Genomic DNA, 21037 nt, shown 5'->3' with positions numbered 1-21037 from the left:
ACTGTACAGAGCAATCACTGTGTACAGAGTAATCACTATATACAGAGCAATCACTGTGTACAAAGCAATCACTGTATACAGAGCAATCACTATATACAGAGCAATCACTATATACAGAGGAATCACTGTATACAGAGCAATCACTATATACAGAGCAATCACTATATACAGAGCAATCACTGTGTAGAGAGCAATCACTGTGTACAGAGCAATCACTATATACAGAGCAATCACTGTGTACAGATCAATCACTGTGTACAGAGCAATCACTATATACAGGACAATCACTGTGTACAGAGCAATCACTGTATACAGAGCAATCACTGTGTACAGAGCAATCACTATATACAGAGCAATCACCGTGTACAGAGCAATCACTATATACAGAGCAAACACTGTGTACAGAGCAATCACTATATACAGAGCAATCACTGTGTACAGAGCAATCACTATATACAGAGCAATCACTATATACAGGACAATCACTGTGTACAGAGCAATCACTGTATACAGAGTAATCACTGTGTACAGAGCAATCACTGTATACAGAGCAATCACTGTGTACAGAGCAATCACTATATACAGAGCAAACACTGTGTACAGAGCAATCACTATATACAGAGCAATCGCTGTGTACAGAGCAATCACTATATACAGAGCAATCACTATATACAGGACAATCACTGTGTACAGAGCAATCACTGTATACAGAGCAATCACTGTGTACAGAGCAATCACTGTGTACAGAGCAATCACTATATACAGAGCGCTCACTGTGTACAGAGCACTCACTATATACAGAGCAATCACTATATACAGAGCGCTCACTGTGTACAGAGCAATCACAGCGCATGCAAGACGACCCAGGAATCTCACACAACTGTAAGAATTTTCCAAGGAAGAATGGATGAAAATACTTCAAACAAGAATTGAAAGATTCTTGGCTGGCTACAAAAAGCATTTACAAACTGTGATACTTTCAAAAGTAAGTGCAACTAGGTACTAAGCATGCAGGGTGCCCAAACATTTGCACTGGCCCATTTTCCTTTTTGTAATTTTTAAAATGTAAAAAGATGACAATATATATTTTTTTGCCTAAAATACAAAGGAAATGTGTCATCTTTAACTTTAGCCCTTTTACAGATCAATTCATCTTCAACTTGCTTAACTGTTCACAAAAACAGTAATTTTGACCAGGGATACCCAAACTTTTACATGCCACTGTATTGTAGCAGATTTTGTACTTAAAATATCTGCAACATACAAGCTGTATTAACGTGATTTAATGCAAAAAATTTTTTATATAAATCATGATAACAAAAATGTCTTAAGGCATATTTTTTCACCCCTTTATAAAGTAGTTTTTCAAATGTTTTCAATAGCAGATTTTCCTTTTAAATGGTGTATTAAAAGGCTTACCTCCATACCAAATTTGTAGAAAAAATAGTTTATGAAATACTTGGCACAATTTATGAGCCCATCATCCAGGTGCAGCCTTGTAATTTCATGAAATATTGTTTTTGTAACTGGTGCAGTCAGATTGTTTCGACACCTGTAATATTCCTGATGCCGGTAGATGGTCACTTCAAAAGCTAATATGAACAACATGAGTAAATTATTCTGTAAGGAAGAAAAAAGAGAAAATTACATATCCATATATTTTCTGTATTATTTTTATGCCAATAAGCAATCCAAAAAATTAGGTTCCATAGGATCAATACGAGGCTGCAAGTGAATTACTCAATTAGCTGAATAGCCCAAATATTAGTACTATGGTGGGAGTGGGAGAAGTTCCTTCCCACAAGCACCCAATCAAACCAACTCCTAGCAAGCATTATATGAAAGGAGACACCGGAGTTATAATGGCTAAAACGTACATACTGTATTTTATTTATAAATACAAAAATTTGATATAAACAACAAACACTAGCAGCTGACGGCAACAAATGTCCACAACCCAAAAACAGGACCCTAATGAAAAATGTCATAATAGGCTGCAAAATAGGACTATAAAGTGCAGCACAGGTAGGGCATATATATACCTATATATTTACCTTGAGAAAGCGGCTGTATATGCTGCGAAACGCGTGTCGGGGTCTACCACCGCGCCCCTTGTGCTGCCTTTTTAGCCCACAGACTTTCACTACCGATAAGACAATCACAGGATTAACTAGCCTAGTTATATGAAAATTGCTTATGGACGTTCCAGATACATTTACATTGGCATTTGTTAAACGCTGGTGATTGTTTATATGCCCTACCTGTGCTGCACTTTATAGTCCTATTTTGCAGCCTATTATGATATTTTTCATTAGGGTCCTGTTTTTGGGTTGTGGACTAACTTGCTGGACATTTGTTGCCGTCAGCAGCTAGTGTTTGTTGTTTATATGAAATTTTTGTATTTATAAATAAAATATGTATGTTTTAGCCATTATAACTCTGGTGTCTCCTTTCATATAATAAGTGAATTACTCAGTTTAAAAATGTCAACATTTCAGCATTGCAGCATTAGCATTATTTTCCCCTCTGTTTGAATAGTGTCTTTATTTCAACAGGTTAGTACAATTGTGGCCTTAAAATATACTGTATGTAGGTTTTTATATATTTTTTGCCATGTTTTAAAAAAAACTTAATTTTTTTTTAATTAAAATATTTTTGGGGCAGAAAGGAAGGCTTTTTCTACTCAAACAGAAATTATTGAACTTAATATACCTTTTTTTTTTCCCTATAGGGGACTAAAATGTGAGATCCTTTGATCTCTTACACAGTATTACAGAGTATTCCACAGCATTATTATCTGTTAGTAAAAAGCTGATACGTAAACTATTAGGCCACGCCTACGTCATGGCCCAGTAGGGTGGTACCATGGAAGAACTAGTCCAGGGGCCATAATTAGGCCCCTAGCTCCCAAAAAGATTGAATCTCTCGGTGCCGATAGCCAAACAGAGGGAATCCTTCTCCTTGGTCTAATTACTTAGATGCCATGGCTGCTAATGAACATGGCATGTAAGAAGATAAATATGGTGATCAGGACCACCTACAGTGCTCATTATTATGCTTTTGTATAGCATGACCATATTCCGCAGCGCTTTACAGGCATTATCATCGCTGTCCCAATGGGAATCACAATCTACATTCTCTATCACTATGCCTTTGCAATGTGGGAGAAAACCGGAGAACCAGGAGGAAACCCACGCAAACACGGGGAGAACATACAAACTCCTTGTAGATATTGTCCCTGGTAGGATTTGAACCCAGGACTGCAAAGCAACAACACGTTCCTCAGTGAGTACTTGCAATGGGGATTGAACAGGATGGGAGAGGAGGAGCCTGAACATCACTATCACATGGCGGAAGCCACAGATGCCACACTTCCGCATGGAGAGAGGCATATTTCATCAGGACGTGGAGAGGCATAGAAGTGACAGAAAGCAGGTAGCAACCAACTCTCAGGCTTTGTTCACATATACTTGTAAGTCATGACATCTGTTCATAATAGGAGCTACATTGCTGTGCCCAAAGATTGCCTGACAGAACCTTTTGACTTAATATTAGAGCCTGTTGGGCTTCCCTCATTTTGACAACAAAAATAGAAGTGCATGCTGTGCTATTCTTGCTGTCATACTTCAGAGATTTGTAAATGAAGGCTCTACACTGTGTGCAGAATTATTAGGCAAATGAGTATTTTGATCACATGATACTTTTTATACATGCTGTCCTACTCCAAGCTGCATAGGCTTGAGAGCCAACTACCAATTAAGCTAATCTGGTGATGTGCATCTCTGTAATGAGGAGGAGTGTTGACTAATGACATCAACACCCTATATAAGGTGTGCTTAATTATTAGGCAACTTCCTTTCCTTTGGCAAAATGGGTCAGAAGAGAGATTTGACGGGCTCTGAAAAGTCCAAAACTGTGAGATGTCTTGCAGAGGGATGCAGCAGTCTTGAAATTTCCAAATTTTTGAAGCGTGATCACCGAACAATCAAGCGTTTCATGGCAAATAGCCAACAGGGTCGCAAGAAGAGTGTTGGCCAAAAAAGGCGCAAAATAACTGCCCATGAATTGAGGAAAATCAAGTGTGAAGCTGACAAGATGCCATTCGCCACCAGTTTTGCCATATTTCAGAGCTGCAACGTTACTGGAGTATCAAAAAGCCCAAGGTGTGCGATACTCAGGGACATGGCCAAGGTAAGGAAGGCAGTAAAAATAACACCTTTGAACAAGAAACATAAGATAAAACGTCAAGAATGGGCCAAGAAATATCTTAAGACTGATTTTTCAAAGGTTTTATGGACTGATGAAATGAGAGTGACTCTTGATGGGCCAGATGGATGGGCCAGAGGCTAGATCAGTAAAGGGCAGAGAGCTCCACTCCGACTCAGACGCCAGCAAGGTGGAGGTGGGGTACTAGTATGGGCTGGTATCATCAAAGATGAACTTGTGGGACCTTTTCGGGTTGAGGATGGAGTGAAGCTCAACTCCCAGACCTACTGCCAGTTTCTGGAAGACAACTTCTTCAAGCAGTGGTACAGGAAGAAGTCGGTATCGTTTAAGAAAAACATGATTTTCATGCAGGACAATGCTCCATCACATGCATCCAACTACTCCACAGCGTGGCTGGCCAGTAAAGGTCTAAAAGAAGAAAAAATAATGACATGGCCCCCTTGTTCACCTGATCTGAACCCCATAGAGAACCTGTGGTCCATCACAAAATGATCTACAGGGAGGGAAAACAGTACACCTCTCGGAACAGTGTATGGGATGCTGTGGTGGCTGCTGCACGCAATGTTGATCGAAAACAGATCAAGCAACTGACAGAATCTATGGATGGAAGGCTGTTCAGTGTCATCATAAAGAAAGGTGGCTATATTGATCACTAATTTTTTTGTTTTTTGTTTTTGCATGTCAGAAATGTTTATTTCTAAATTTTGTGCACTGATATTGGTTTACCTGGTGAAAATAAACAAGTGAGATGGGATTATATTTGGTTTTTATTAAGTTGCCTAATAATTCTGCACAGTAATAGTTACCTGCACAAACAGATATCCTCCTAAGATAGCCAAATCTAAAAAAAAACAACTCCAACTTCCAAAAATATTAAGCTTGTATATTTATGAGTCTTTTGGGTTGATTGAGAACATAGTTGTTGATCAATAATAAAAATAATCCTCTAAAATACAACTTGCCTAATAATTCTGCACACAGTGTAATCTGAGCCTTCACCATAACATAGTAACATAGTTTTTAAGGTTGAAGGAAGACTAAGTCCATCTAGTTCAACCCATAGCCTAACATGTTGATCCAGAGGAAGGCAAAAAAAACCATGTGGCAAACACTAAGCTCCACATTGGGGAAAAAAATTCCTTCCCGACTCCATACGACAATCAGACTAGTTCCCTGGATCAACGCCCTATCAAGGAATCTAGTATATATAACCTGTAATATTATACTTTTCAAGAAAGGCATCCATGCCCTTCTTAAATTTTAATAGTGAATCACTCATTACAACATCATGAGGCAGAGAGTTCCATAGTCTCACTGATCTTACAGTAAAAAGTACGTCTGTGATTATGATTAAACCTTCTTTCCTCCAGATGTAGAGGATGCCCCCTTGTCCCCGTCTCTGGCCTCAGAGTAAAAAGATCAGTAGACAGGTCTTTGTACTGTCCCCTCATATACTTGTACATAGTAAGAAGATCACCCCTAAGCCTTCGTTTTTCCACAGTAAATAACCCCAAGTGTAAAAACCTGTCTGGGTATTGCAGAACCCCAGTCCTCTAATAACCTTAGTCGCTCTTCTCTGCACCCGCTCTAGTTCAGCTATGTCTTTCTTATACACCAGAGACCAGAACTGTACACAGTATTCTAAGTGTGGTCGCACTAATGACTTGTATAGAGGTAGAATTATGTTCTCCTCATGAGCATCTATGCCTCTTTTAATGCATCCCATTATTTTATTTGCCTTTGCAGCAGCTGCCTGACACTGGCCACTAAACGTGAGCTTGTCGTCCACCAATACACCCAGGTCTTTTTCTGTTAGTTTTGCCCAGTGTTTTACAATTAAGCATATAATTATACATTTTATTTCCTCTGCCCAAGTGCATTACCTTACATTTTTCCCCTTAAAGCTCATTTGCCATTTATCAGCCCATGCTTCTAGTTTACATAGATCCTCCTGTAATATAAAATTGTCCTCCTCTGTATTGATTACCCTGCAGAGTTTAGTGTCATCTGCAAATATTGAAATATTACTCTGTATGCCCCCTACAAGGTCATTAATAAAATATGTTAAAAAGAAGGGGGCCCAATACTGATCCCTGTGGTACCCCACTGTTAACTGAGACCCAGTCTGAGTGTTTTCCATTAATAACCACCCTTTGTTAATAAATAGAAACATAACCTTATTTTTATCTTTCCAACAGGGATTCCCTAATTTGAACTAATATACATTGTAACAGTGGATTTCATACAAATAAAGTACTGTTATGAAGTACTACATACTTTTTGTGTGTCATATCTATTAGGAAAATTATATATTATTATATTATATTTTTAAAATGTATAAAAGAAATGCAAATTACCCGTAAGTACGAAAGAAGAGGTACAGACTTTTTTAGTCCTACCCATCCCGATGGATCAATTGGACCACTGTAGAGGAGTGATTTATGAAGGTCCTCTGTTTTGACAATATTTGTCTGATTGGGAAAAGGCTATAACATAAAGGTACAAGTTATACAGCAGATTAATACTGAATATACAGTATATACTGTAGGAGACTGATACATTAGAAATCATATTAATCTATAATGAAAATGTATCAATTAATGTCCAATGATAATGCATCAAATTTATTAGCATCACAAGATATTTTAGAAACAATAAATATAATTTGAACTTTTGTTCCTGCATTAATTCTTCAATAAACCAAACATCTCTGTGTTTCATTTTTGCTGTCTATATGAGATAGAAGATTGCAGGCTATATAGGCTATAGTGGAAACTAGCTATTGAGCCCGTTCTACGCCTGGGTGGCGAGCATTTTTATTGGTATATGGTCTCCCATGCTGGTATGTGCTGCCCCCATCCTGGTATTTGTGCTGCCCCCATCCTGGTATTTGTGCTGCCCCCATCCTGTTCCTCCATCCTGTTATGTGCTGCCCTCATGCCTATCCTGGTATACATGGCACGCCTCATCCCTATTCTGGTATGCATGGCACCCCTCACCACTAATCCTGGTATGCATGGCACCCCACACCCCCAATCCTGGTATGCATGGCACCCCTCACCCCAAATCCTGGTATGCATGGCACCCCTCACCCCCAATCCAGGTATGCATGGCACCCCTCATCCCCAATCCTGGTATGCATGGTACCCCTCACCCCAAATCCTGGTATGCATGGCACCCCTCACCCCCAATCCAGGTATGCATGGCACCCCTCATCCCCAATCCTGGTATGCATGGCACCCCTCATCCCCAATCCTGGTATACATGGCACCCCTCATCCCCAATCCTGATATGCATGGCACCCCTCATCCCCAATCCTGGTATGCATGGCACCCCTCATCCCCAATCCTGGTATGCATGGCACCCCTCATCTCCAATCCTGGTATGCATGGCACCCCTCATCCCCAATCCTGGTATGCATGGCACCCCTCATCCCCAATCCTGGTATGCATGGCACCCATCATCCCCAATCCTGGTATGCACGGCAACACTCACCCCCAATCCTGGAATGCATGGCACCCCTCATCCCCAATCCTGGTATGCATGGCACACCTCATCCCCAATCCTGGTATGCATGGCACACCTCATCCCCAATCCTGGCATGCATGGCTCCCTCATACCCAATCATGGTATACATGGCCCCTCATCTAAATCCTGATATACATGGTACCCCTCATCCCTATCCTGGTATACATGGCCCCTCATCCAAATCCTGGTATGCATGGCCCCCCAGATCCCTACCCTGGTAAGCATGGCACCCCTCATCCCAAATCCTGGTATGCATGGCACCCCTCATCCTCAATCCTGGTATGCATGGCCCCCTCATCCCAAATTTGATATACATGGCACCCCTCATCCCACTCCTGGTATGCATGGCACCCCTCATCCCCAATCCTGGTATGCATGGCACCCCTCATCCCCAATCCTGGTATGCATGGCCCCCTCATCCCAAATTTGATATGCACCCCTCATCCCAATCCTGGTATGTATGGCACCCCTCATCCCCCAATTCTGGAATGCATGGCTTCCTTATCCCCAATCCTGGTAGGCATGGTACCCCTCATCCCCAATCCTGGAATGTATGGCACTCCTCATCCCTATCCTGGTATGCATGGTACCCCTCATCTTGGTATGCATGGCACCCCATCCCTCATCCTAGTATGCATGGTACCCCAAATCCCTATTCTGGTATGTATGGTACCCCTCATCCTGGTATACATGGCACCCCTCATCCCAATTCTGGTATGTATGGCCTCCTCATCCCTCAATCCTGGTATGCATGGTACCCCACATTCCTATTCTGGTATGCATGGTACCCCTCATCCCTATTCTGGTATGCATGGTACCCCATCCCTCATCCTGGTATGCATGGCACCCCATCCCTCATCCTGGTATGCATGGTACCCCACATGCCTATTCTGGTATGTATGGTACCCCTCATCCTGGTATACATGACACCCCTCATCCCAATTCTGGTATGTATGGCACCCTCATCCTCCAATCCTGGTATGTATGGCCTCCTCATCCCCCAATCCTGATATGCATGGCACCCAACCCCTCATCCTGGTATGCATAGCTCACTCATCCCCAATCCTGGTATGTATAGCCCCCTCATCCCTATCCTGGTATGCATGGCAGTCCTCATCCCCCAATCCTGGTATGCATGGCACCACATATTCCTATTCTAGTATGCATGGTACCCCTCATCCCTATTCTGGTATGCATGGTACCCCTCATCCTGGTATGCATGGCACCCCATCCATCATCCTGGTATGCATGGTACCCCACATTCCTATCCTGGTATGCATGGTACTCCTCATCCCCAATGCTGGCATGCATGGCACCCCTCATCCCCCAATCCTGGTATACATAGCACCCCTCATCTCCAATCCTGGTAGGCAGGCCCCCTTCATCCCCCAATCCTGGTATACATGGTACCTCTCATCCCCCAATCCTGGTATGCATGGTCCACTCACCCCCAATCCTGGTATGCATGGTCCCCTCACCCCTAATCCTGGTATGCATGGTACCCCTCATCCCTATTCTGGTATGCATGGTACCCCTCATCCTGGTACGCATGGCACCCCATCCATCATCCTGGTATACATGGCACCCCGCATTCCTATCCTGGTATACATGGTACTCCTCATCCCCAATGCTGGTATGCATGGCACCCTTCACCCCCCAATCCTGGTATGCATGGTACCACTCATCCCCGAATCCTGGTATGCATGGTCCCCTCACCCCCAATCCTGGTATGCATGGTCCCCTCACCCCTAATCCTGGTATGCATGGTACCCCTCATCCCTATTCTGGTATGCATGGTACCCCTCATCCTGGTATGCATGGCGCCCCATCCATCATCCTGGTATGCATGGTACCCCATATTCCTATCCTGGTATGCATGGTACTCCTCATCCCCAATGCTGGTATGCATGGCACCCTTCACCCCCCAATCCTGCTATGCATGGTACCCCTCATCCCCCAATCCTGGCATGCATGGTCCCCTCACCCCCAATCCTGGCATGCATGGTCCCCTCACCCCTCAATCCTGGTATGCATGGTCCCCTCACCCCTCAATCCTGGTATGAATGGTCCCCTCACCCCTCAATCCTGGTATGTATGGTCTCCTCATCCCTCAATCCTGGTATGCATGGTCCCCTCATCCCCCAATCCTGGTATGTATGGTACCACTCATCCCCCAATCCTGCTATGTATGGTACCACTCATCCCCCAATCCTGTTATGTATGGTACCCCTCATCCCCCAATCTGGGTATGTATGGTACCCCTCATCCCCCAATCCTGGTATGTATGGTACCCCTCATCCCCCAATCCTGGTATGTGTGGCCCCCTCATCTCCCAATCCTGGAATGTATGGTACCCCTCATCCCTCACTCCTGGTATGTGTGGCCCCCTCATCCCCCAATGCTGGTATGTGTGGCCCCCTCATCCCCCAATCCTGGTATGTGTGGCTCCCTCATCCCCCAATCCTGGTATGTGTGGCCCCCTCATCCCCCAATCTTGGTATGTGTGGCCCCCTCATCCCCAAATCCTGGGATGTGTGGCCCCCTCACCCCCCAATCCTGGAATGTATGGTACCCCTCATCCCCCAATCCTGGTATGTGTGGCCCCCTCATCCCCCAATCCTGGTATGTGTGACCCCCTCATCCCCCAATCCTGGTATGAGTGGCCCCCTCATCCCTTTCACGCTGCACACATACAAAAAAAAACCACTTCTTTCTTCCCTGTGCTCCAGCGCTGCGGTGTCCTGTTCTGCCAGAGGCCGGGGGAGGAGTGTGGCGCCAGAGTACGCACGTGCCCATACCGCGCTGTCCGGAGCCATTTTTCTGAAGACACACTGCAAATGTGTCTTCAGTAAAATGGCGCCGGATAGCGCTATGCGCATGCGCCGACTCCGACGCCTTCACTCCTGCCCCGGTCTCCGGCGAGAAGAGAGGCGCCACGGCAACGCTCCTCCCGGTCAGGTAAGTATGGCGCCGGAGATCGCGATCTCCGGCGCCATACACTCCTCTTACCTGTAATGGCTCCATGCGTTCTTCTGTCTGGAGCCAGACTGCGCGTCGCGCATGCGCAGTCTGTAGAGACTTCAGACAGAGGGACACTTACAGCGTTATATTATAGATAGTGTGACCACTGCTGTTTGTGTAACATAACTTACCAAGCTACAGTTGCTGGAAAAGCTCAGGGGTTCGATGGTTGCGAGCTGATATAACATTTTGCATACAATAATCACACAGGTCCAAACAGTGCAGACACTGGATGCCAAAGGCCGTAACTGGGAATATGGTAGGGCAAAAGCCCAGGCAGTCAGAAAGACATAATTGAGCAAAGATACCTGCATACAAATAAAATGAATATTACACCAATAGTACTGTTTCAATAACTGTCAAAAGGAAAATAAATACTTTTAGACCTCTTTTGCGCCTGCTCCTCTTTTTCAATTTATGGGAAGAGGGAGAAGTATGGGCTAACCGCACGTTATATATGTGTGTATGGTAGTATAAAAGGCCTGTTCATGACTGTCTGTATGAATGTATTCCTGTCCGACTGACATATCTGAGTGAGCTATGCCTATCTATATCAATACATGTGTGCGCAGAAACACAACTTTCCCTGGTAGCCTTGTCAGGTGCATATCTGGTTCTGGCTACCTGGATGAGTGAATAAGTGCCTGACCAGGTAGTCATGACTAGAAATGGGCGGACGTACCATTGGTGCAACCTATGCATCCACACAGAGGTAGAAGAGGTGGGGGGGGGGGACATCTACCTCTAAAGCAGGTGGAATTGTGCATAATGATCAGCTATTAGACTGCAAAGGGCCCAGTGCTTTGCAATCTATATGAGCCACCCATACCAGTGGCCTATCAATCAACCAGAGGAAGGTGGTGCAGAAAGGGGAATACAAAAGTGCTGGGAAAACAGAATTTTGGCTAACAGGATTTGCAAAATGTGCCACTTTAACTTGTCTCAAAATATTGATGAATATATATACCAGCCATGAGGCATGAGGTAGACTGAAGAGAAACATGCCAGATGATATACTACAAATGTATCATTACACATTCACCATTATCATTTGGATTATAATATACAACTTCTAGAAAAGGTTTAAACTGGTTTTCTCCTATAAGAAGTTGGCATGCGATTGGCACATGTGTGTTAAAAATAATACAGCGCTGCAGTCAACCACTGAGCTCAGCAGTTTTGCCAATTTAGATGAGCAGCTAAGTCCAGTGCTTGAGTACGGCACTGTTGACGTTGAAGCAGCGGTGGAGATGCAGTGCTAGACTTGGGGAGGGTGAGTAACGGCTGTTTCTATTATTTTTAACACAAGCACGATGATGGTATGCAGGAGGCTAAAAGGCAGGAACCCCTTTAAATGTTGCAATTTATTCAAACAAGAGGTCATGTTACCCATAAAATGACTAAGATAAAGAAAAGTTATTAAAACAATGCAAAAAGTGAAATCCAATACACAAAAAGTCTATTATGTATGACACAAAATGAACAAATGCTGTACCTCTTTCAAAGTCACCCATATGATATATGAAGTAACTATTTTTATTATATGGAGTTCTAGGATCCACCAGGCAAAGAGTTGCAACTTATGGAAATATTCCAAAAACTTTAGGAAGAGAACTGTCAAGCGATCAATAACTAGATGCCATTTATTTCTGGAATCTGAATAAAAAAAAAAACATCTTTAAAATTTATTTTGATAAAATATTTGATTACAGTTTATTAATGAAACACAGTCTGTGAATTGTTGGCTGCGTGCTCTCAGCAAAAACAAGTAAAAAGGCACCAAGTATGATGCTGCTTTCCTTTGTTACTTCTAGTGTTAGGCAAAATAATGTGATACTGACACAACTTTCATAATCCTGTGTGATCTCTGTTACCAACCACTGGCTTATTTAACTATATTTTATGATTGCTATATGCCCCATATGGTCCCTGTGTTTACAAGAATCTGACCATTATAGATTATTTAAATAAATTATTTCCAACATTTTTCAGGTACTATAAGTTCTTCATTCTATACAAAGCTTTCACATACAGTTTTTAATGTGGAAGTAGTACTGGCTCTCAAGAAAACAGCTGAGTAGTTTGAAGTCTTTCAGGCAATGATCCATGGGAGAAAAATATACAGATTAGTTCCCTTGTACAAGGAAATAACACCAAAGAGAAATAGCTATCTTATAAGTCAATGTCAGACCCTTCAGCAAACTGTACAACATTACCAGGAATAAATGCCAAGCCAGTAACTTGTCTACAGATGGCCTGTTTCAGGAAGTTTTGTCTCTCGTCAATGTAGGGCAGAAACTAGCTGGCTTGGGGTGACACCATTGGGGCAACTTGGGCCAAGTACTGGTTTGCTTTAGAGATACTAGCTGAGTATGAAGCTTTTCAGGCAATGCTCCATGGGAGAAAACTATGCAAATTAGCTTCTTTTGTTCTGCAAAAGTGTTATCTGGCAAGTAAAAGAGAGATAGCTACCCTATATATCAATGTCATGTCTACCCCTGCATTGAGCTTTGCTGCAGTGCTTATTAAAGGGTCAGACATTGATTTACAGGGTAGTTGCCCCTCCTAGAGGATCCTTGGAAGACAGTTTTTTTGTTGTATGAGAGATCTTATTTACATACACTTATTAGGAAGAAAAGTGCTAGCGTCTGGCTTGGAACAGAGGCCTAAGACATGAAGAAGGCTGTTTACATCTATGGTCAACAGTTCCTGGGGCCTCAATGATAATGCCCATACCTGATGTTTCCTCCTCTTCTGATTGTTCTTCCTCCTGCTCCTCCTCCTCTTCATCATCAGTTCCTCCTCCACCCTTGTCATCCCCTTTTTCCCACTCATCTCCTGAATCCGGATCATGATCTTTTTGATGTCCATACACCTCCAATTGCTTTTCCTCTTTCTCTTCCAACATTTCAGACTCTGTTGTTAAGTTCATCATTGTTATATCGGGTAAACTTCCCTCTGGGTGTACCAATCTGTGGATTACAAGTAGGTGTTAGTTGCTAATTTTTCAAGCATCTTGCGAGAAAAAATCTTGGCCAAACAAAACAGACGCTGGAAAACTACAGTATATACTGTAAATGTATGCGTCAGCATTCCTAATAAAGGAAAAAGCAAGGAAAACTATAGCTCATATGTGGACGGTGCTTATTTGCAAAGTTCTCAATGTGGTTGTAACACTTAAACTTGATATTTCCCCCTCATGGGAGAAAATAGTCAGAGTTTAAGAGACAGAAGCATGAAATGACAGCATGGCATTCAGCGCATTTCATAGCTTCATAGCACTTACTCATTTTGATGAATTGGAATTTTTTTCTTGATGCTGATCAAGAGCAATTGAGACAAAGAGAAAAGGAATATGAGAGTTTGAGAGGAAAAGTGATACTTTTTCTAAAGTTAGTGCATGCATCATGACAATATTTAGTGATGTCTCCAATTAGGAGATTATGATCAGATATGATTAGAACATGCATCTTCAGTATACCCATGCTGTATATGTATACTATGTTTATTAGCTAACGTCTATAATTATACTTAACTGATTGCAGAATGTGCAGACTGTTACATGCAGGATATCGCTGTGCAGCACTGCTTATACATGTGCCCTGACTATACCACAAGACATCCTATGTGTACACCAGACATCCTATGTGTACACCAGACATCTTATGTGTACACCAGACATCCTATGTGTACACCAGACATCCTATGTGTACACCAGACATCCTATGTGTACACCAGACATCCTATGTGTACACCAAACATTCTATGTGTACACCAGACATCTTATGTGTACACCAGACATCCTATGTGTACACCAGACATCCTATGTGTACACCAGACATCTTATGTGTACACCAGACATCCTATGTGTACACCAGACATCCTATGTGTACACCAGACATCCTATGTGTACACCAGACATCCTATGTGTACACCAGACATCTTATGTGTACACCAGACATCCTATGTGTACACCAGACATCCTATGTGTACACCAGACATCTTATGTGTACACCAGACATCCTATGTGTACACCAGACATCCTATGTGTACACCAGACATCTTATGTGTACACCAGACATCCTATGTGTACACCAGACATCCTATGTGTACACCAGAGATATTCTATTAATTGTATAATCTGTTCAATATGTATTTCGAGCATAATCACAATACCATATTTTTCCATTATTGGTCTAATGTCTAAGGATTTTAATGTACAGCCTAGTTCAGGTGAGTCTTTGATATCAATGAGATGATGAAAATGTACACAGAATATTTCATTATAAAGCAATATAAGAGTTGTAGAAACAGAAACGAGTATCTTGAGTGGATGAAGTAATTATGAATAAACATTTCTTTATCCCTTTGCTAGAGATTTTGTGTCTTGTATTTATATCTTCCAGTAATAGTTCTCCAGTCATAGGTTTCATAAAATATACATGTGGGCTGTCAGCTGATGGCAAATATAAAGTTCAGACTAGCTGTCAGTCTCCATCTTTTATAGCCAGGCGTTCACTTATATGTCAGTGTTTGTGGTATTTGTGCCGTCAGTTTATTTTTGTTACTGACAGCATACTGTCAGTATATTATGTATTATATTCTATTAGGCTATCACTATTGGATTTTTACTGATCATTGTCTACATGAAAAAAAAATAAAGACATGTCTCACTTTAGTATGATTTACGGTCAAAGTCCACCTACTATTCAAGTGAGTCCACAAGAAAAACAATCAGAACACACACGTCATCAGTGTTGCAACTATGTTTTTCACTGAGAGGTTGCGATGACAAACTAGAGAAGTCATCAAGCTTTTGTTTGTTTGTTTGATTTTGCATACAAGAGTTAGTTAGGTTAGAGTATCCTATTCAATTAAATTTTGGATTTTTTTTTACAAAAGGACTAAAGGTTCTCGTAGCTGTCAGCGAAATGCTCTTTTGGCCAACAGCTATTCTTCCTGAGTCCCCCATACAAATGGAATGATATTTTTGAGGCATTGCATACATAAGTATGGTCTGCAGTGCATTTATGGTGTGGTTGAGAAATGTATTAAACTACCAGCTCTATTGTAAATACCAGTTACACCAGGTTCATAGTACATGGGGCAGTTTATCATGGGCTTTTTAAGCAAGGAAGAAACAGATACAAAAAAGAACAGACTTATTAGGCTTGGGCTCCATGGCAAATGGAAATCTTGTGTGAATCATGCTAAAAAGCTAGTAAGGAGACAACTTCAATTGTTTGCCTCAGGGAGAAAAATCTCAAGTGTCCTTGTACTATTACAACAATATGTGCCCACGATGCAGAAATGCTCCGATTTTTTCCTGAGCGTTTCTGCATCTCCCTGGCAGAAAAAACGCATGTGGATTGTACATGCGGATTGTACATGCGGATTGTACATGCGGATTGTACATGCGGATTGTACATGAGTTTTTCCTGCCAGGGACAAGCGGAAGTGAAGCGTTCTTCACATGCATTTCTGCATGCGGGTTATCAAGCGCTTTCCAAGCGATTTTAGCATCACTTGGAAAGAGCTTGACAACTTGGTCACACTATATAAATCCACGCAACCGGCATGGATTTATATACAGTCATGGCCAAAAGTTTTGAGAATGACACCAAAATTATATTTTCACATGATCTGCTGGCCTCTGGTTTTTATTAGTGTTTGTCTGATGTTTATATCACATAAAGAAATATAATTGCAATCATATTATGAGTACCAATAGGTTATATTGACAGTTAGAATGAGTTAATGAAGCAAGTCAATATTTGCAGTGTTGCCCCTTCTTCTTCAAGACCTCTGTAATTCTCCCTGGCATGCTCTCAATCAACTTTTGGACCAAATCCTGACTGATAGCAGTCCATTCTTGCATAATCAATGCTTGCATTTTGCCAGAATTTGTTGGTTTTTATTTGTCCACCCGTCTCTTGATGATTGACCACAAGTTCTCAATGAGATTAAGATCTGGGGAGTTTCCAGGCCATGGACCCAAAATCTCTATGTTTTGTTCCATGAGCCATTTAGTTACAGTCATATGAAAAAGTTTGGGCACCCCTATTAATCTTAAGCTTAATGTTCTATAAAAATTGGTGTTTTTGCAACAGCTATTTCAGTTTGATATATGTAATAACTGTTGGACACAGTAATGTTTCTGCCTTGAAATGAGGTTCATTGTACTAACAGAAAATGTGCAATCTGCATTCAAACAAAATTTGACAGGTGCATAAGTATGGGCACCTCACCAGAAAAGTGACATTAATAGTTAGTAGATTCTCCTTTTGCAAAAATAACAGCCTCTAGTCGCTTCCTGTAGCTTTTAATGAGTTCCTGGATCCTGGATGAAGGTATTTTTGACCATTCCTCTTTACAAAACAATTCCAGTTCAGTTAAGTTTGATGGTCGCCGAGCATGGACAGCCCTCTTCAAATGATCCCACAGATGTTCAATGATATTCAGGTCTGGGGACTGGGATGGCCATTCCAGAACATTGTAGTTGTTCCTCTGCATGAATGCCTGAGTAGATTTGGAGCGGTGTTTTGGATCATTGTCTTGCTGAAAGATCCATCCACTTTGTAACTTCATATTTATCACTGATTCTTGAACACTATTGTCAAGAATCTGCTGATACTGAGTGGAATCCATGCGTCCCTCAACTTTAACAAGATTCCCAGTGCCAGCATTGACCACACAGCCCCAAAGCATGATGGAACCTCCACCAAATTTTACTGTGGGTAGCAAGTGTTTTTCTTGGAATGCTGTGTTTTTTTGCCACCATGCATAACGCCTTTTTGTATGACCAAATAACTCAATCTTGATTTCATCAGTCCACAGGACCTTCTTCCAAAAAGAAATTGGCTTCTCCAAATGTGCTTTTGCATACCTCAGCCAACTCTGTTTGTGGCGTGCTTGCAGAAACGGCTTCTTTCGCATCACTCTCCCATACAGCTTCTCCTTGTGCAAAGTGCCTTGTATAGTTGACCGATGCACAGTGACACCATCTGCAGCAAGTTGATGCTGCAGCTCTCTGGAGGTGGTCTGAGGATTGTCCTTGACTGATCTCACCATTCTTCTTCTCTGCCTTTCTGATGTTTTTCTTGGCCTGCCACTTCTGGCCTTAACAAGAACTGTCCCTGTGTTCTTCCATTTCCTTACTATGTTCCTCACAGTGGAAACTGACAGGTTAAATCTCTGAGACAGCTTTTTGTATGCTTCCCCTGAACAACTATGTTGAATAATTTTTGTTTTCAGATCATTTGACAGTTGTTTTGAGGAGCACATGATGCCACTCTTCAGAGGAGATTCAAACAGGAGAACAACTTGCAAGTGGCCACTTTAAGTAGCTTTTCTCATGATTGCATACACCTGGCTATAAAGTTCAAAGCTCCATGAGGTTACAAAACCAAAAAAAGTGCTTTAGTAAGTCAGTAAAAAGTAGGTAGGAGTATTTAAAACAAGAAAATGATAAGGGCGCCCATACTTATGCACCTTTCAAATTTTGTTTGAATGCAGATTGCACATTTTCTGTTAGTACAATAAACCTCATTTCAAGGCAGAAACATTACTGTGTCCAACAGTTATTACATATATCAAACTGAAATAGCTGTTGCAAAAACACCAATTTTTATAAAACATTAAGCTTAAGATTAATAGGGGTGCCCAAACTTTTTCATATGACTGTATCACCTTTGCTTTATGGCAAGGTGCTCCATCATGCTGGAAAAGGCATTGTTGGGCGCCAAACTGCTCTTGGACGGTTGGGAGAAGTTGCTCTTGGAGGACATTCTGGTACCATTCTTTATTCATGGCTGTGTTTTTAGGCAAGACTGTGAGTGAGCCGATTCCCTTGGCTGAGAAGCAACCCCACACATGAATGGTTTCAGGATGCTTTACAGTTGGCATGAGACAAGACTGGTGGTAGCACTCACCTCTTCTTCTCCGAATAAGCTGTTTTCCAGATGTCCCAAACAATCGAAAAGGGGATTTATCAGAGAAAATGACTTTGCCCCAGTCCTCAGCAGTCCACTCCCTGTACCTTTTGCAGAATATCAGTCGGTCCCTGATGTTTTTTCTGGAGAGAAGTGGCTTCTTTGCTGCCCTCCTTGAAACCAGCCCTTGCTCAAAGAGTCTCCGCCTCACAGTGAGTGCAGAAGCACTCACACCAGCCTGCTGTCATTCCTGAGCAAGCTCGGCACTGCTGGTAGTCCGATCCCGCAGCTGAAACAGTTTTAAGATACGGTCCTGGCGCTTGCTGGTCTTTCTTGGGCGCCCTGGAGCCTTTTTGACAACAATGGAAGCTCTCTCCTTGAAGTTCTTGATGATGCGATAGATTGTTGACTGAGGTGCAATCTTTGTAGCTGCGATACTCTTCCCTGTTAGGCCATTTTTGTGCAGTGCAATGATGGCTGCACGTGTTTCTTTAGATATAATCATGGTTAACTGAAGAGAAACAATGATACCAAGAACCAGCCTCCTTTTAAAGTGTCCAGTGATGTCATTCTTACTTAATCATGACTGATTGATCGCCAGCCCTGTCCTCATCAACACCCACACCTGTGTTAATGGATCAATCACTAAAACGATGTTAGCAGCTCCTTTTAAGGCAGGACTGCAATGATGTTGAAATGTGTTTTGGGGGTTAAAGTTCATTTTCTGGGCAAATATTGACTTTGCAAGTACAGTAATTGCTGTTAAGCTGATCACTCTTTGACATTCAGGAGTATATGCAAATTGCCATTACAAAAAATGAAGCAGTAAACTTTGGAAAAATTACTATTTGTCTCATTCTCAATACTTTTGGCCATGACTGTAGTGTGACCGTAGAATGTTAAAAAATAAAAAAATAAATATATACTTACCTTCTGATGGCCCCCGGAGTCTTGATTCGATGCGTCTTGGCTTGCCGGCAGCTCACGGTACACTGAAGGACCTGCGGTCACATGACTAAATGACGTCAGCGCAGGTCCTTCAGTCCACCGCGATCTGCCGGCAAGAGAAGACCAGCACACCGCGGGCCATCAGAAGGTACAGTCATATGAAAAAGTTTGGGCACCCCTATTAATCTTAAGCTTAATGTTTTATAAAAATTGGTGTTTTTGCAACAGCTATTTCAGTTTGATATATGTAATAACTGTTGGACACAGTAATGTTTCTGCCTTGAAATGAGGTTTATTGTACTAACAGAAAATGTGCAATCTGCATTCAAACAAAATTTGACAGGTGCATAAGTATGGGCACCCTTATCATTTTCTTGTTTTAAATACTCCTACCTACTTTTTACTGTCTTACTAAAGCACTTTTTTTGGTTTTGTAACCTCATTGAGCTTTGAACTTCATAGCCGGGTGTATGCAATCATGAGAAAAGCTACTTAAAGTGGCCACTTGCAAGTTGTTCTCCTGTTTGAATCTCCTCTGAAGAGTGGCATCATGGGCTCCTCAAAACAACTGTCAAATGATCTGAAAACAACGATTATTCAACATAGTTGTTCAGGGGAAGGATACAAAAAGCTGTCTCAGAGATTTAACCTGTCAGTTTCCACTGTGAGGATCATAGTAAGGAAATGGAAGAACACAGGGACTGTTCTTGTTAAGGCCAGAAATGGCAGGCCAAGAAAAACATCAGAAAGGCAGAGAAGAAGAATGGTGAGATCAGTCAAGGACAATCCTCAGACCACCTCCAGAGAGCTGCAGCATCAACTTGCTGCAGATGGTGTCACTGTGCATCGGTCAACTATACAATGCACTTTGCACAAGGAGAAGCTGTATGGGAGAGTGATGCGAAAGAAGCCGTTTCTGCAAGCACGCCACAAACAGAGTCGGCTGAGGTATGCAAAAGCACATTTGGAGAAGCCAATTTCTTTTTGGAAGAAGGTCCTGTGGACTGATGAAACCAAGATTGAGTTGTTTGGTCATACAAAAAGGCGTTATGCATGGTGGCAAAAAAACACAGCATTCCAAGACAAACACTTGCTACCCACAGTAAAATTTGGTGGAGGTTCCATCATGCTTTGGGGCTGTGTGGCCAATGCCGGCACCGGGAATCTTGTTAAAGTTGAGGGACGCATGGATTCCACTCAGTATCAGCAGATTCTTGACAATAATGTTCAAGAATCAGTGATAAAGTTGAAGTTACGCAGGGGATGGATCTTTCAGCAAGACAATGATCCAAAACACCGCTCCAAATCTACTCAGGCATTCATGCAGAGGAACAATTACAATGTTCTGGAATGGCCATCCCAGTCCCCAGACCTGAATATCA

At 42.1% G+C, this 21037-nt stretch overlaps 1 protein-coding gene across 7 annotated transcripts in view; it reads right to left on the bottom strand.

Annotated features, from left to right (window-relative positions):
- Nucleotides 1-21037, bottom strand: part of PIEZO2 (piezo type mechanosensitive ion channel component 2) — a 501115-nt gene that overhangs the window by 104945 nt on the left and 375133 nt on the right. For all 7 annotated transcript variants that reach the window (XM_073679027.1, XM_073679025.1, XM_073679031.1 and 4 more), the window contains exons 18-22: nt 13513-13748; nt 12272-12432; nt 10908-11084; nt 6585-6713; nt 1420-1620 (exon numbers count right to left, since the gene is read on the bottom strand). In XM_073679027.1, coding sequence (XP_073535128.1) covers nt 1420-1620; nt 6585-6713; nt 10908-11084; nt 12272-12432; nt 13513-13748 — 904 coding nt within the window. The remainder of the gene's footprint in view (nt 1-1419; nt 1621-6584; nt 6714-10907; nt 11085-12271; nt 12433-13512; nt 13749-21037) is intronic.

The sequence above is a fragment of the Phyllobates terribilis genome, unplaced genomic scaffold (genome assembly GCF_046119375.1).
Source record: "Phyllobates terribilis strain yellow unplaced genomic scaffold, ASM4611937v1 Scaffold_4__5_contigs__length_816908805, whole genome shotgun sequence".
NCBI lineage: Eukaryota > Metazoa > Chordata > Amphibia > Anura > Dendrobatidae > Phyllobates > Phyllobates terribilis.
This window is presented reverse-complemented; position numbering and strand designations above follow the sequence as displayed.